We start from the raw sequence: 16962 nt of genomic DNA, 5'->3' as shown, positions 1-16962 counted from the left end.
TGTAGAAGGATGACAAGCCAACTCTCCCACATCTCTCACCTCTGCTGCATCCAGGCACATGCCTGCAGCTCTGCTCTCCCCCCATCTTAGCTGGATCATCCATGTCATGAGATAGCACAACATGAGCAAACACATGAAAAGCACAAATTATTTGGCCTGCCAAGCTTTACAGGTCAGGAGGAATCTCTCTTTAGGTAGAAATTCAGTTATAAATATCTGATAATAGGATTTATAACAGAGGCTTTGAGAAAGCGCCATCTATCAGATAATGAACAGCAGCCAGCAGCGTGCCCAGGGGGGCAAGAAGGCCAGTGGCAGCCTGGCTGGGCTCAGCAGTGGGGTGGCAGCAGGCCCAGGACAGTAACCGTCCCCTGTGCTGGGCCCTGGGGAGGCCGCAGCTCCACGGCTGTGCTCAGTGCTGGGCCCCTCACTCACTGCCACAGGGACACTGAGGGGCTGCAGCGTGGCCAGAGCCGGGCACAGAGCTGGGGAAGGGGCTGGAGCACAAGTGCTGTGAGGAGAGGCTGAGGGAATGGGGGTGTTGAGGCTGGAGCAGAGGAGGCTGAGGGGAGACAGCAGCACTCTCTGCAATTGCCTCACAGGAGGTTATAGTGAGGTCAGGGTTGGTCTCTTCTCCCAAGTAATGAGTGATAAGAGGAAATGGCCTCAAGTTGTGCCAGGGGAGATTTAGTTTGGAGATTAGGAAGAACTTTTTCCCTGAGTGGGTTGCCAGCTCCTGTCCCAGGCTGCCCACGGAAGTGGTGGAGTCCCCATTCCTGAAGACATTGAAAAGATGCACAGATGAGGTGCTGAGGGACATGGATTAGTGATGGGCTTGGCAAAGTGATGTTACTTGGTGGATTTGATGACCTCAAAGGTCTTATACAACCAAAATGATTCTGTGATAATGCTACTTTTGTGGAGCTAAACACCACAGAACACCTGCCTTTCTTACATTTCAGAGCAATCTGCTTGCACAGATGAGGTACTTTCAGTTACCTGACAATGTTTCTTACTAACTTTAAGGGCTTTGATTAGAAACTTTTCCTCCTGTACAAATTGCACTGCACATTGTGAGCTGCTGAAATACTTCTTGGGTTATTATAATCAATGCCGAAGGTGATGTGCCAGGTGATGACGAAGCAATACAGTTAACATCAATCTGTCTTCCACTGTCTTCCAGCCACAAAACACCGAGAGCTGTGCATCTTACAGATGAGGGAAGGTGACTTTTTGTGCAGATCACACTTGAGACTTCATCCAACCCGAGATCTCTGCAATAACCCCTTGCTGAGACCCCTTTCCTTTATCCTTTCCAGAAATCATGTACTTGACTATGGTTTGTTCTCCCATTAACCCCTCGATAGCTGCTTCACCCTGGAAGGGCCAAAATAAACTTGCATTAAACTCTGAGAATGAGAGTTCACACTGTTTTTGCAGAAACAATCTTAACATACCTGTGAGCCACCACACTGAACCCACAGGCCACCAGAGAAGACATGACGGACTCCTTTCCTCCCTCCCACCTCCTTCTACAGAGCTCACACAGAGCAAGCAGGTATCCCTCACTTTAGCAAAGGAAAGAGTTGCTCTGTTCCCTTTTGATTCTGTGCTCTGCGGGATAGCTCAAGAAAGGCAGAAATGGAAACTTTGATACACGCCCTACTAGTTTTTTAGCACTCTCCTAATACTGCTTGCTCAGTGGTGGTGTTCTCAGTGGGATCATGGCTTTCTAAAATCTGTTACTGTCTGCAAGAGCTCTTTTAGATCAAAGAAGGAAATTATCCAGCCACAGGGGAGAGTGATGTCAGCATTCAATGGCCATAGCAAGTGACAGCATATATTGCTGGAGTTCTATGGACTGAGGTGGAAAAAAACGAGAGAGACAGAAAGAGAGAGAGGAGGGAAGGAGAGACGGAGGGAGTTGCAGGGAGATAGGAGATCCCATGGGAGCCTGCTGGAAATCACAGTGGAAGTCTCAGGCACACAAGTGAGGCAAACATCTATCCCTAGGATGATGGCAGTGAGGAGGTTTCTACCATCAATGGTGCAGAGTGACTCCATGATGACAGAGCTCACATGGATGGGAGGGTGGAAGGTCTTGTGGTTCTCTTGTGGAGAGAACAGGAGAATATAATTCTTAGTAACACATTATCAGCCAGTTTGTATCAAAAGGAAAGGCTGGAGAAAGCAGCATTGTGCAGAGGATGAAGGACAAAGTTAACAGTGTTGGAGTGAACCACACAAACACAAGAATCCTTTACAGCACATACCTTCCAGGTGAAGCCACATTAACCGTCCTTTCACTGAGGTGATAGAAGCGACACATATCTCTGCAGGGTTCCTGGGGTTCACTGCCTCCAGCTTCATGTTCTTAGTAAAGCCACGGCTGAAGGATGTCTGAAAGAGTCAAGGACCAACACTGAAGCACAGCACTGAAGCACTGCTTGACTTTAATTAGGCTGTCCATTGGGAAGCATAAATTTAGCATGGTTTGCCTTTCACTGGAAGTGCACAATACACCAAAGAACACGAGACATCCAGATTCAAAATAGGAGCAGCCTTGGACAACCATACAAAAAAACAATGATGGCAACAAATCAGGAAGCAATATATTTCATTATTTACTCCAGTCCCTAACTCAGAATCTGGGAGGAGGTTACTCCACACCAGTGCCAAGGGTATTTGAATGTTTTTTAGTGATGCATTTCTCAGTCACTGTTGGTGACGAGAGACTACGCAGAGGGTTCATGGTTCTGTTGCATCTGAGCATCTCACACCTTGCTAGGAGAGACCCTGTAAAGCAAACAACCCATCTTGCCTGAGACCTGAGAAACTTATTCACACATTTAATTGTCCAGGCTGACTGATGCTGGAGAAATGTGAGTAATCTATTCAAGTATGCTTTTCTTCATGGAGTGTTTTAAACTCGACGTACAAGGTCCTTCTCTGGAGACTTCAACTGCATAAATTCAGGCTGGGTGTAGATGGAGTCAATTGTGTTTGCTGCTACAGCAGCATCTATGTACATTTTAATACAGCAACAAAGAATCAAGTCTTTCACAGGTTGACTGAAACAAGTATTTCACAGGTTAGCCTTTCACTGCTCTCCCACTCTTCTCCACTGAAGGCAAAGTATTGCAGCCATGACCCACAAATGAATAATCATCACTCCAAATCAGAAAGACAGCACCAAAATGTGGGGTCATGAAGTTGAGAGAATGCAGCATCTCCCATTGTACTAAGAGTTTGGGAGCCTGAAGGAAGTTCAGATCATTCAAGTAACATATGTCTTGGCAAACTGCTTCAGCCTCAGGCTGGCCTGGTTGTGTGACAGTAGCATGCTGCTGACCTGTCCTGCTCCTGCCAGAGCCAGGAAGACTCAGCCCTGATATAACAAACCACTCCAGTTTGTAGTCATTGCAGGTGACCCCAAGTGCAGAGGGATCCCAAAACATTAAAAACCTCTCCAAAACCTTCCCCACAATCTACTCATCACCTACTTTCATCCTTACCTTTTGTCCTTTCCCAATTTCCCCACCACCACTATCCCTGGAAACACACTAATGCAATACCTGTGGCCATGCCATGCCTTCTTCTCCTTCCATCTTCCTCCCCTTTGTCCCATCTAATGCAATCTGAGTTCTCTTACATGCCTGTTTGCACACAGCAGTACAAAAAGTTTGCCCCTCTTGGCTGAGATTTTGGCTAATAACAAGTGGGATGGGTAACAAATATTGCTGACTCACAATGAAACCAATCTCTCATCCAGTAACTGCGTAACAGACTCAAATCCAACCTTCACTGCAACTTGTCCAGCACCTAAGCCCTGTGGGCACTCCACCCCGAGCATCAGGAGATCTTTGTGAAACTAAAAACTTTTTAGTCTTGTGGGTTTTTTTCATCAAGACGCCTTCCAAGAACCTGCTGCTAGTCTCAAACACTGCTTGGACTGTTGCAAGCCTTGCTCAGCACACAGATCAGCTTCACCTTGTAAAAGCTGCCAACAGCCAGGACTGCAGAAAAGCAGGGTGAGTTTGTTTAAATGCCTTTTATGTTGCCTAACAAGGAAACGTCATTTATCATCACACCGGTTCCTTTCATTGCAATTCAGTGCTGGAGGCTAATTTATACAGAATCAATGGCAAAACAGTTAGCTGGGAGTTTATTTTACTAAGCATTTGGTCATGTCAATCCATTTCATAACTGCCTCTCCTTGTTAAATATCCCTCCTGGGGAAACAGTTACAGCATATCCACTTCCAGCACTACGTCTGGCTGCACTAGGTGGAAAGTGTGTTTGCAATACAGCTTCTATCAAAGAGGTGCTCACAGCCACAAAACAAATGGACCGACCTGCCAGGGAGGCTGCACAAGTGACAACAGCAAGATCATATCTCTCTGCAGAGAACTGTGTTACAAAGAGTGAGAGAATAACAGATACGTGTTCATCTGATGAATAACAAAAAACAAAACAGCAAAGAAAAAAGGGCTTTAGACCTGATTTAATCTTTGGAGGATATTATGCAGAGACTATTCTCAAGGCTGCCAATGCTGAGAGCATAGATCCATGACTTCACAAAACAAAAAGAGATGGAAAGGGAGGGGTGATTGCAGAAGAGAAGGGATGCAACAATTGTCCTACTCTAACAGTGTGATGCAGCACTGTCCAGCTTCCCTCAGCGCTTTCAGAATCTGTCTTTAAAGGCCCTTGAGACAGAGGGGTTTGTGTTAGATGGCATGGTAAATGGGACAAAGAAATGCTAACTCAGATTTGATTCCCAGCCCAAACTCCATTGATGATACTGGTTTCTGCATTTGATTCCAGACTCTAGAGATTCCCATAGATCCCTCCTCATTTAAAAAACATATTTCATACAAGCAAGATTTGGGCTTTGAGTTGAGTGATGAATGATGAAGGAAATGCAAGCAAAGGGCTAAAAGCACCAGTGTCTGCTTATCTGTTGTGCAGACACCTGGGAGCAGGAGGCCTGCAAAATCAGCACGAGAAGGAGCTCAAGGAGGGAGCCTTAAAGTGGGAAGACAATTCTGTTTTGGCTATAAACCACAGGACTGAGTAGACAATCAACCTCAAAACAGTTCCAGCAAGGCCACAGTGTAAGAGTAAGAACACAGAGTAAGAACTTTGTTTCATTAACCATAAAATTAAATTAATGTTAACACCCCTAAGTATGATAATGAGCTTTAAAAGAGGTACGTGCCAAACATATATGACTATGTTCCTCAACTCTCCACCCAAATCATGCCAAACATCCCCTTGTGCTGCACATACAATGGGTACGTGGACAGTTCATTTCCTTAACGTATATAGGGAGTGATCTTTCATTTCTCAGGGTGCATGCTAGGAGGAGAAATCCCCACTGCACCCAGTGCTGTAATAAGCTCATGTCAGCTCTCTAAACTACAAAACTGGTTTGGAGAGTGACTTTTTGTTACAGGTTTTGGTAACAAAGTCATCAATGGAAAGCGTTCAAATTCACCAATTCACCATCAAAGGTTTCTTCTAAGCCAGGCTGCCCTTGGGCCACCAGAGATGAGGAAGGCCATGCAAGAACATGCCTGGTGTCTTCTGAGACTGTCTCCATTCTGCTTTTGATGAACACTCTGTCTTGTGTCTTTGGAGTACAGTGGAAGTACGTAACTATGAGAGGAACCTCTGTGTCTCCCATTCACAACACCACTTTATTTGCAAACCCTTCTGGGCTCATTTTAGGTACCAACACATTCTCAGTTACTGATGGGATCTGAACTTCCATCAGCTAACAGGAGCATGAAGGGCACCAGGTTATTGGAAAAGACAGAAGGCCATGTCTGCCTTTCACCAAGTGACAAATACCTGTTGGATCAAGCCATGCCAGACTGTCATTGCCAGAAAACAGCCAGCAAAAGACTATTTTCAAAGTTCTCAACCTTGATGGCCTCCCATGTAATCATGTGCTGCTTACTCTCACATCACTATTGTTTTACCAAGGAAGCACATGAGCTGTCCCAAAGACCAGAGCATCTGTGCAGGTTAATCTCTTTTCACACTCTCAGCCCAATAGTTCAATCTCAGCTTTTAAATGCATTTGGTTTGGTTAAATGTATCCAAATTTGGTTAAATGATTCCCTGAGAACCAGAGAAAAGGGACAGAGAATATGATGCAGGGGTTTTATCTATTTTTTAAATAGCACTTGAATTAATTACAATGTTTATTTGAGATCCTTCTTGTGGTAGGTGCTGTACAAAATCAGAGAGGAAAGCTAAATGAATCAAATACTGAATCGGATACAAGACAAGAGTAAGAGAACATTTTATCTCTTTTAGAGATGGAGACCTGAAACACTTCTCCAGATTCCTTCTTAAGACAGACTCGTGGTGGAGGAAACTCCCAAAGCTTTGCTGCAGCTTTTCTGTGCAAGCAGTTTTGTTTCACAGTGATGGACAGGACCAACACAGAAATTAAAGAGAACTTACGTTTCGAAAGCACAGGTGAGGAGCTGCCTCTGCTCCACACTGCTTCTGGTAGTCTGCCCAGTCAAAGTCCTGGCCAGAGTAACCTGCAGGATTGCAAAACAGAAAGTGCCATCAACCCACAGCAGAGAGAGAGAGAATGAAACAGACCCCAAGCAGACAACCATTTGTGCTTCAGCATCCCATCCTGCCTCAGTGAACTGTGCAGTATCAGCAGACAAGCGCTCTGCATGCCTGTTGATACACCACGAGAGCCAATGCCAAGGCTGCTTCTGCCCCTACTCACACATCCTCTGCATTTCACTTTGAAAATCCCAGGTTTTCATTAAAAAGTAATAAAATATATTTATTTTCCTTATTTTCTTTCCTGTATCTCCGAGGCTTTAATAAATGCCTCAGTATCAAGAAGTGCCCAGTTCCCAGGTGGAGTTAGTCATGGACTTTTTTCTCCTTCCTTTAGCTATTTAAAAGATGGAGATATGAGAGTCCCTCAGCAGTGACCAGGGAGAGGACTAGCACAATCAGAACCTGATCCATCCTCTCTTTCAAAGCACGAGACAAATTCTTCTCTCTGCTCATTGATATGGATGTACCCTCCACAATTGACTTTTTAGTAGTTCAGTGGATGTGAACTGAATCCCATCACAGTAAGCAGGTTATCAAAGGCTGCACAGAAATCTGGAGCAGAGCAGGAAAATGAACAGAGATTTCCCAGCTCCCAGACTAAAGTCTCAGCTACTAGATGATCCCTTCAGCCTCTGCTTCTAGGAAGCAATATTGATTTATATGAGCATCTCACACAGTCCCATCACACAGACAAAACCGACCTCTGATCATCCATTCTACTTCTCTGGCTCTTTAGGCAATAAACTCTTGAGACAGTGAGGGGGTTTTTTATTTGCTTTGGGGGATTTGTTTTTGACTGCCTCTTAGTCTATATTTTTACAGCACACGAAACCAATGAGTGCTAATCCTGTTCAGGGCCCTGTGACGGTAGTGCTGATACTCTAATAACATTATTGCAGAACTACTCTCACTGGGAAGTTTCAGGAGTCACATAAAGGCCAAATTCTCCCCTCAGTCTCCCGTCTAGCATCTCAGCCTGGCCTCATTTCACAAAGCATCCCTTAATGCCTTTTTCATTGATGACCAAGAAGAGACACTCTGAATCGGATGGAAATGAACCATTTACGACAATGAACATTGTGACATTTTTTGTAGGCAGGAAAAGACTGGAATATTGAATGGAGTCACTTATCAGTCACCTGGATCCAAAAAGGAAGGTAATAATTTTGAAGATAAAGTCCAAAGCACGCTGTTAAGATGCAAGAGGTCCCTTCCAACCCCTACCATTGTCTGATTCAGTGATTCTGAAGTATCTAGGATAAGATAAACTTCTAATCCTAATGACTGCACACACAACAAACAAATTAATGAGATAAAACCTTGAGCTAGGATGCCTGTCTCTGTGGGGCATGAAAGTGCATAATAATTGGAAAGCTAGAAATAAACATGCACAGGGAAGTAAAAAAGGGCAATTAGTTATAGAGAATGTTCATCTTTCATACAAATAAAATCCTCTTGCAATGTTTTTTAACAATTAATTTCTGAAACAGTATTATCTTCCTGCTTCTTCTCCATCTCCTTTTTTCTCTCCAGATACTCTTCAGCTTCACTGAATGAGATGGAAAACAGGAGAAGTGCACGTCTCTTTGCATCAGAAGCGGACTCATCTGATCTCAGATGGCTATAGCTGTCCCTGTCACCCTGGGCTCCCTACAGAATCAACAGAGAAACAGGCAGATCTAGAGGTGATCTGTCTGTGCTCCTGCAGAAGGAGCAGAATTGCCCTCTGAAAGTCCCTCTCACTCTCTATTGTCTCCAGAAGAAGCGAAGGTGATGGGCTCAGGCTGAGACAGCCACAAATATAGTTGTCTACATCACATCATGTCTACCCCAGCTGCTAGAGCACATTGCCTTCAGGGACCCAAAAACCTCAGGAGTGGACGGAAAAGGCACACTGACAAGGTTTCAGCCAGGTATAAAAACTTGGCTGTGTCATCATGGCACAACCACTTGTTGGCTTGGCCTTGTACCACTGAAATCTCTGGAAGATCTGTTGCTTGAGACTTCAGCAGCAACAAAACCTGTGAGAGCGCTTGTAGAGTTTGCCATAGCTCACTTCAGTAGCCCAACAAGGACGACTCCAAGAGGAGCGTAATCAGGAACTGGCTTCCAAGAGGCTTGGACCTGTATATGGGCTTTGCATGGAGTACCATAAGCTACTTCCCTTAGCACAGAGGATGGTATGTTCCTAGTGCATCCACTACTACATGGCATTCAAATACTGTTATCCTTTAGGGCTCAGCCCAACTCATAACGTTCAAAGCTTTGCTTGTGTGATTCAACTGCTTGCTCCTCAAACCTGTGAAACCTCATTGTGTTTGCCACCTCAGCTCTCAGCATGCAAGAGCACAGCAACCTAATGAGAAGCAACTCTAACAATACAAATGTACTGGAGGTTTTGGAAGTGTCATTTCCTTAGCGAGCCTTACAACTATGAGCACTGCTGAAATGTTTTCCCCTCTCTTAATAGCTCATAAAAAAGGAACAATGGTTGTTATTCTAAAGAGAAGTGGTCTATAAATCTAGCCTTAATAAATATAAACAGTGCTTGTTCAATGTTTATACAGCAGTAGTAAATGGGTATTCATTTTTGGCACTCTACAGGAAAATACTGCTCTCTATTTCTAGCAGCACATGTTTGCACCTCCTGTTCATGACTCATCTACTGTATGTTTGGCTCCAACAAAGGCCTGATAGGTAAAAAGGCAAGAGAATGGGTATCAGACAAGTAAAGGACTATGAACATAAATACCTCAACCTTGCACAGTGTGCTGATGAAATACACTCATTTATACATCAGAAAACCTCACTGTCAACAACAAATTAACCAAAAATGCCAAGCAAATAAATATAATATAGTAAAGAAACTCTCCACAAAAAGGACTCCTTCAATTGCTATTTGGGCAACACTAAATATTGCCAACACATCCTCTATTAAGGGTGGTGGTATTGGGAAGGTGTGAACACTTGGGGAGCAGGAGGCTGGTCAAACAGAAAGAGGAAATTCTGGACACCTCAGGACAGGTAGAGCTGTCGAGAGACTTGGGTGGAAATGGTGAGATTTTTCTCCTCTTTTTGTAGACTTGCTCATTAGCAGCCAGCTCACACCACAGCCTTCCTCACTTTCACAGTGCTGCAGCCCTTTCATATCAGTCCCAGTTATTTCTTTATCCACAGTTGGCATTATTCTGCTCAGAGAAGACTGGCTCCCTCAATGAGGGTTTGGATGCTTTTCGCTTTCCCTCTGATTTCTTTTTTGGTGGTTTGTGAGGTTTTGTTGTTTGGCCTTTTTTTTGTTTTTTGAAAGAGAAATAATTCCACTGTCTGATATTTTTAGTGACTCAAAGAGTGTGTCTGCCAAAAGATCTTTGATATCAAAGGTGCTAAGATGCAGTTTGGGCATGCAGGTCTCATACACAGTATAAGAAATACAGCGATATACAGCATGCATCTATCTGCCACTTGCTTTATGCCTTCTCAATAGCCTCCCTCCAGAATTTCTGTTCTGACAGCTGAAAGCAAACTTTATTTTCATTAGGGGAATAAGAGGAGATTTGCTACTCTTTCTCAGGAGCCCAGCTGGACAGCAATCACCAGACATCTACTCATCCCTTAGACTTTACTGGCCAAGTTGAAAAACAGTTGTATGACAGATGCTACAGCTACTTCTACAAATGTTGGCATAAAAGAAAGTTTGCATGCACTTGACCCTTAAAAAGCATCTCAGACAGGCTTTGTACCAGCATGGATGGGAAATTATTAGGCCATGATCCTGTAAAGAGGAATGCCTATGGTCTATTTTAGTTAATTAGTCGGTGTGGGGGAAGCTACGTGTGAATTTGGGGTGGAAAAAGCAAAATATTCCATTTACTTTCATTTTTAGCAACTCTTCTGGCCAATACCAGTGAGTACTCAAATGGGCATTATCATTACACCTGGATTTAAGTAGGAGGGAGCTAAAGCATCCAGACAGCACATTTATTTCAGCAGAAGCTCTGAAAAAACACAATCATCATGGATGCACTGTATGCAACTGCACACCAGGGACTGCAGGGCTTTGGTGGGTATTTCAAATTACATGTGCTGAAGAGACACTCTGCACATACATAAGATATATATACAGAGAGAAGGCATACATATGGACATACATACATTCCCTTGTAGGGAATAACCCTTTGCTTCCCTGGGTTTGGCAGAGCAGAATATTTTTTCCAAAGTGAAGACAAATCTGCATGTGCAAAACTTGAGATTATTTTTTTTCTTTTGAGGCATTTCTTTTCCTCTCAAGCAACATCAACTTTTGGCAAAGGGTCAACAGCCCAGCCAGCTTGAAAAAACTAAAATTTCTGAGAACCAAGACATTTTGCAAGCAAAGAAATATTGCTAGGGCACGGCAGCTGGCTGTCTGAAATTGCAAGTAATTAACTGCCTTGCTACGAAGTTGGGAAATAGCATGGTTGGAGGCTGTTTCACCTGAACACCACTTGCAATTTGCCCTCACCTGGGATTTTTTTGAGACAGCTAAGGAAATGCCTACACGTTCCTGGGCAGGCACCTGTGAGCTTAGTTCAGGCATTGAGATTTAGGAGCTTTGCTTGGCCTCGGTGTTGTACTGAGATGGATGGGCCTGGTTTGCCCCCAGTATGATATGACTTTTAATGCCCCTTTCACACATGAAGCATCACTAAGATGCATTTGACAGGAATCCACTAGGCTTTGGCACAGCTTGCTGCAGACTACAAAGCACATAGACATCAAGACACGGTTGCATGTTCATCGACTAGTATGAGCCAGAACAGCCCCAGTGACTCAAGAGAGCTGCTCTGGCTCGATACACTTAGGCTGATACTCTGCAGTAAACAACATCAAGGCTTTAAAGGCAATAATCACAGGCAAACTTTCCTCAGAGGAAACCTGCAAATCCCCGAGAAGGAATACGAACCCTTGGGAGGTGTGAGATTGACTCCGTTTTTAAGGCACCACTGTATTGGCAAGATCCCTAAGGAATCCGCATGGCAAAGCATTGAGATTTTGCTGGGTTCAGGTCTCAAGTCATCAATGGTCACTTGTAAATAATGATTGTTAAAAACCTAAGAGGTGAAAAAGAAGAAAATAGAATCAGAAGTTATGTTTGCTGTAGCATTAGATAATGTGGAAAGCTGAAACAACAAGGCTCTGGAATCAAAGTATTTCTAAAAGTAAGCCATTCTCACCTAATGCTTTTCATCAGTGTTTCTACTAAAGAATCAAAGTCTGAGTTTTTTAAATGGGTAAACTGAGGCAAGAGAAAGGCCTGGGGTTCAGGGTCACTCAAGTGATCCTGGAGACCCCACAGCCTTCCTCCTTCTTTGAGAGTGTGCTTTAAATATCCTGCTACTGTATCTATCCAGATGAAAGGTTTACCAAACATGCAGGAAGAACATATTTGCATGGAGGAGAGACACAGGTAAAAGAGGGATCTCTTTTTGTCTGCATGGACGTAGTAGATGGACCTCTCCACTAGATCTAAGTGCATATAGTCAGCTAGTGATGATTGTGGGAATAAAACAGTCCATTAATAAGGAACACCCATGGATTTTAAACATATTTCTTAATGTGTCCTCCAGCCAATTAAATATCCCTCTTGAGTTTTCCTAATTGTGTTGGAAATAGACGAGAGGTTCTTAATCAGGATCTTTTTGTCCCTCCTTTCTAGGAGCTCACCTTGGTCACTGATGCAGGACAGATATGAAACGGTTCCCTCATATTCACCGCCTCCAGCTTCATCCCCACAGTGAAGAAGTGGTTTCGCAAATCAGCATGGTCCTGTGGGAAGAGATGGGGAAGAAGAACACATGGTATGCCAGTGTCATCCACCAAGGAGGGGTTGAAAATCTATCTGAAATGTGTCTATGTGGATTTCGTCACTTAGCTGATTACCAGACTGGGCTCTGGCTTCAACTAGGCACTCCTGGTCCTATGTTCCTTTCATGGGAACCCCAGCACAGAAAGGGGACAGCCTCACTCCTAGAGGACAATTCTGCAGGACCACAACCATCATATCTAAACCACAATGTGTATTTACCTGAGCAGCAGCATCTAACTTGAATCTGGTCAACAAAGAGACTGTGTTCACAAAAATGCAGACCTATCTTAGAAATGGTTACTTGAAAACCTCCCTTGGGCAGAGACTCTTCACCTCTAATAGCCATCGTCTGAAAACAACTAAAGGTCCAGAGATGTCAGGACTCAACCTGGCATCCCCAAGGGTAATGCACAACATAGATGCAAACAGCTCAGGATAGCCCTGACTTGCTCTGATGGATGTCCAACTCCTGCAGGGCATAAAAATAAGGATCTGGCCTTGTTTCCATGCACTGCAAGACGGAAAGGTCTTTTCTCCAGTCAGGAGACTAAAGATGGACTAAGGTCCAGACATGAACTTGGACCCAAAACACGGACAAGACGACAACATGTTGGCAGGGAAACACGCAACCGTGTTGAAGTACCTGCTGCACCCAAAGGGCTGGACTCATGGAGGGTTCCACACAGCAGGTTTGAGGATGGCAGCAGGATGTAGTCCCAAAACTCAGAACCAACCCAGATTCAATCCCCTGTTTTACTACCACTTCAGTGTTTGACATCTACCAAATTACTTCATTCCTCATGATCTATGGTGTACAGGTGTACAAGTTGGCATTCTAATTCCAGGGTAGTGGTCATATTTAGTGTTCATTCAACAAAAATGTGCTACAGTATTTCCAAACCATCTGTGCACTGGCCAGTACAAGCATAAAAAGAGCTGATGTTATACCTAACACACACATACAGACGACTCCAAACTACATGCAGAAAGCTTGCCATCTAGTAAGTGGTTAGCAATGTCATTCCCATCTACATTCACTGCTACATGTTGTATTCTTGCTCTAAAATGACTTTCTATTGATTTGAAATTGTATGTCACTGTGCTTTTCTCTTCCCAAGAACTGTCTTCACTTGTAGACTTAACAAGGTCTATTTTGGGATCTTACATTCCTGCTGCCATTAGAGATAAGGATTTTTACAAGCTCCGATCACAGCTAAATGAATTGTTGTTTTCGTCTTACCGACCTGCAATGCTACAGAGGCTTGTATGTGAGAACCAAAAAGCAGTCAAAGGAAAAACCTTAATGCGTCTAGTCTCACAGCAGGAGAAACACATCCTGATGGGGAAACTGAGGAAGATTTAGTAATAATGTCTCCAAGCCCAGAGAACTCACAGCTGAGGAAAGAGCAAACATTTAGGAACCTGAGTGTCCTGCAGTGTATAATAACCATCAGCCATACTTACACTTGCTGGGCTTCCATATCACTAAAGCCCCAGAGAGACACGAGGATACTTTTAACAGCTTTACATAGAGAACGTTTCACTGAATAAAAGTCTGCACCAGGGAAGAGAACCAGGCTCCTTGTACATAGAGGTTGCATAGTACCAGGGATGCATTGGAGGGACAAGTTATCAAAATTGCCATCTTTAATACTGAAAAGGCTTTTGGCTGCAAAACTCAGACCACACCAGCACTGAACTTCAAATCTCCGAATACAATTAGCATCTGGATTGGAGGGCTGTCTCCTCCTGTGTAAGGATCCACACCCAGCATCTTAATCCTTAGGGTGAAGCTGTAAAGAAACAGCACCTTCGCAAAATGCACATCTGGAAGCAGCTTACACTGCAGCATCTTCCCATCCAAAGTTCCACAATTCAGTTCACGCTCATATCCAGTTTCAGGGCTTAATAAGCCAAGATCCACCAAAGCACTTAATCATGTTTATCTTTAAACATGCAAGTAGTTTCATCAACATTAAGTGATTTGTTGATTGAAACCAAAATACACCAAGACCAAACCATACTGCTTCTCATTTTTATTTGAATCCATTCCTTTGCTTCTTGTATTTGTTTTTCCCTTTTCAAAGGCAAGGGAGAAAAAAATAAAAGCAAATAACACTTAAAGCTCTTTTACTTCAAAAGCATCTCCCCTTTTCTCCATACAACATGTACCTTAGGATCAAATCTCCCTTCTCATTCAGTGTAACATGTAAATATCTTCCCCATTAAACTAATAGCAAGAGTGAACTCGCAAGGGGAGTTCACAGGATCTCAGGTACATCTCTCTTTTGAGGGTCAAAATCTTCTCTGAAGCAGGAATATACATTTGTTTGGGAAAAGGCTGCGGAAGTAAAAAGCTTGTCTGTGTTAAATGTCATTTTTCAGATGGAAAAGCTTTCATGGAGAAAAAGCCTTTATGTCCTGCCTCTCTGGCAAACAGTCAGGGTCTGGCTATTTGATCTCTCCTGTATATTTACTAAAGAGAAGCATCAAAATTTACTGAAGCAGCCTTAGATTTTTGCAGCCACAAAAGGAAAAAAGATCCTGATGCCATTCTCTGGTTCCAGTGTTTAAGTTGCTTCAGCCAGCAGGGAATTACTTAGGATTTGGCACATGCTCCTCTTCAAAACTCCAATTAATTTACATAATTTCTAAGAATAAGTTCCACAGAAGTGAAGGCAAAGCTTTTAATTAGTATTAGGCTCAAAGTGATATATCAGATAATGAACTGCTCTCTCCTCCCTTTATTCACATTGACAAGCAAGATGTCTGGTTAAGAAAAGCAGCTACAAGAGGACTGGAAGTGTGAGACTTTCCCCTGGTCCCCACCAGGCTCCACAGCCAAGCAAAAGAAATGCCTAAAATGATTATGGGTGGTAGATTCTGACCTTTCACCACTATTTCACAGCATTCAAAGCCACCTACGAGGCTGTCACCAGCCACTATTTTCTAGCAACTCCTTCAAGTAAGTTTCAGTTTGCTTTGAAATGGAGACAAACAGGCAGAGTATTTTTGACCACCTGGAGTATTTTATAGCCTCATGTACGGTGAACCTTTACTCCTACAGGCAGGTAATGCTGACCACACGGATTTACACCAGCAGACTGCCTGCCCCAGGTTTCATTAGCCCTGAGTGGGTGACGGAAATATCCTCTGGAGAACAGTCAAGTATGCTGGCTCAACAAGGATGCAGAAGAGTCCCCTACAGCAAAGTGAAAAATCATGGCACAGAAAGCACAATGAATTAACATGGTATGAGCTCCATAGTTGCTCATTCAAAGGGTCACAATCTCTAGCATGATGGATTACAGACTGCAAGGGCCCTCACGGGTAATGAATGCAGAACTGCATAACTCTCCGCCGACCGTCTGCCACTTACAGCCCAAACCCACTGGCAAAAGCCAGGGCTGTCAGAGATCTCACTACAAACCCCAAGAAGCAATTAAACTCAGCCCCACACAGTCTGAGAGCAGCATGCATTTGCACATTTGCCAGTGTGCAGAGGCTGTGAGCCTCTGGGCCACCCCAATCTGATACGAATCTACATCATTATCTCTACTTTTGTACAGTATGTGTTTCTGCAGCCCTTCTGCAAAAATACTGATGGGCTTTGCAATAGTTCACTGCAACCAGCGTCACCTGCAGGGCTGAAAGCTGGAATGTCTGAAGGTCAAATAATAAGTCAGCAATGGTGCTGAGAGGAGAACCAGGCTCCTAATTCCCAACTCTCTTCTACAGCTACTGAGATAGCCACATAATTTCTTATTTTATAGCTAACAAGCCATTAGCAGTGCAGGTTTCAAAAATATAAGATGACTTTGAGAGTCTAACTGTCATTCCAAAAGAGATCCACAAACAGATCTACAACAGTGTTCAGACTTTTAAGGATATACGCTGGATTGAAGTCCTGAACTCAAAAACATACTTCGAAATCATCATAGTCATTTGTCCTTTCTGACACCTAAATACCTTGCTAAATCTGGCTTCTGAGTATTTCTACCCAGCAAAGTGTAAATAAACTCAAACTTGTCGGTGTCACCAGAGTGGGGCTCAGGCAATTTGACAGCACACTAGGTAATGCAGACAGAGCAGCGAGACTTGGCTAAGCCCTTTTTCTCTGTGACATTCAGGGAAGCCATAGTACAGGCTGCTTATTAGTACATAGTACTATCAATACAGGCTGTGTCCACAATCCCAAGGAAGGGCATCACTTCCAGGTTGTGAAATGCTCAATTTTAGCCCTTTCTGCTCAAGATAGAACACTGGAGCTGTCTCATTTTAAACCCAGTACCTTCTGCAGTGTCTAAGTAATAGGAAAAGGCTTGAATGTGACTCTAATTTTCCAATACTCTGAAAGTCAGAGTTCTTTCAGCTGAGAATAGCCAGGTTCACACCAATTATAAGACTGCAACTTCATGCAAAATTCAGAACTAAGCCTGAATACTGAAAAGTTGCGAAGTTGAGAGGCTGATTAGAAACACCAAGCAGTTAATAAATGATTGACCTGGGCCTCCTTT

At 43.5% G+C, this 16962-nt stretch overlaps 1 protein-coding gene across 1 annotated transcript in view; it reads right to left on the bottom strand.

Moving 5' to 3' along the window:
- The window catches only part of SFMBT2 (Scm like with four mbt domains 2), a 104264-nt gene that overhangs the window by 30967 nt on the left and 56335 nt on the right, over positions 1-16962 (bottom strand). Inside the window, exons 7-10 of the mRNA XM_061989471.1 lie at positions 12304-12405; positions 11543-11690; positions 6478-6560; positions 2274-2400 (exon numbers count right to left, since the gene is read on the bottom strand). Coding sequence (XP_061845455.1) covers positions 2274-2400; positions 6478-6560; positions 11543-11690; positions 12304-12405 — 460 coding nt within the window. The remainder of the gene's footprint in view (positions 1-2273; positions 2401-6477; positions 6561-11542; positions 11691-12303; positions 12406-16962) is intronic.

Source organism: Colius striatus, chromosome 1 (assembly GCF_028858725.1).
Source record: "Colius striatus isolate bColStr4 chromosome 1, bColStr4.1.hap1, whole genome shotgun sequence".
NCBI lineage: Eukaryota > Metazoa > Chordata > Aves > Coliiformes > Coliidae > Colius > Colius striatus.
This window is presented reverse-complemented; position numbering and strand designations above follow the sequence as displayed.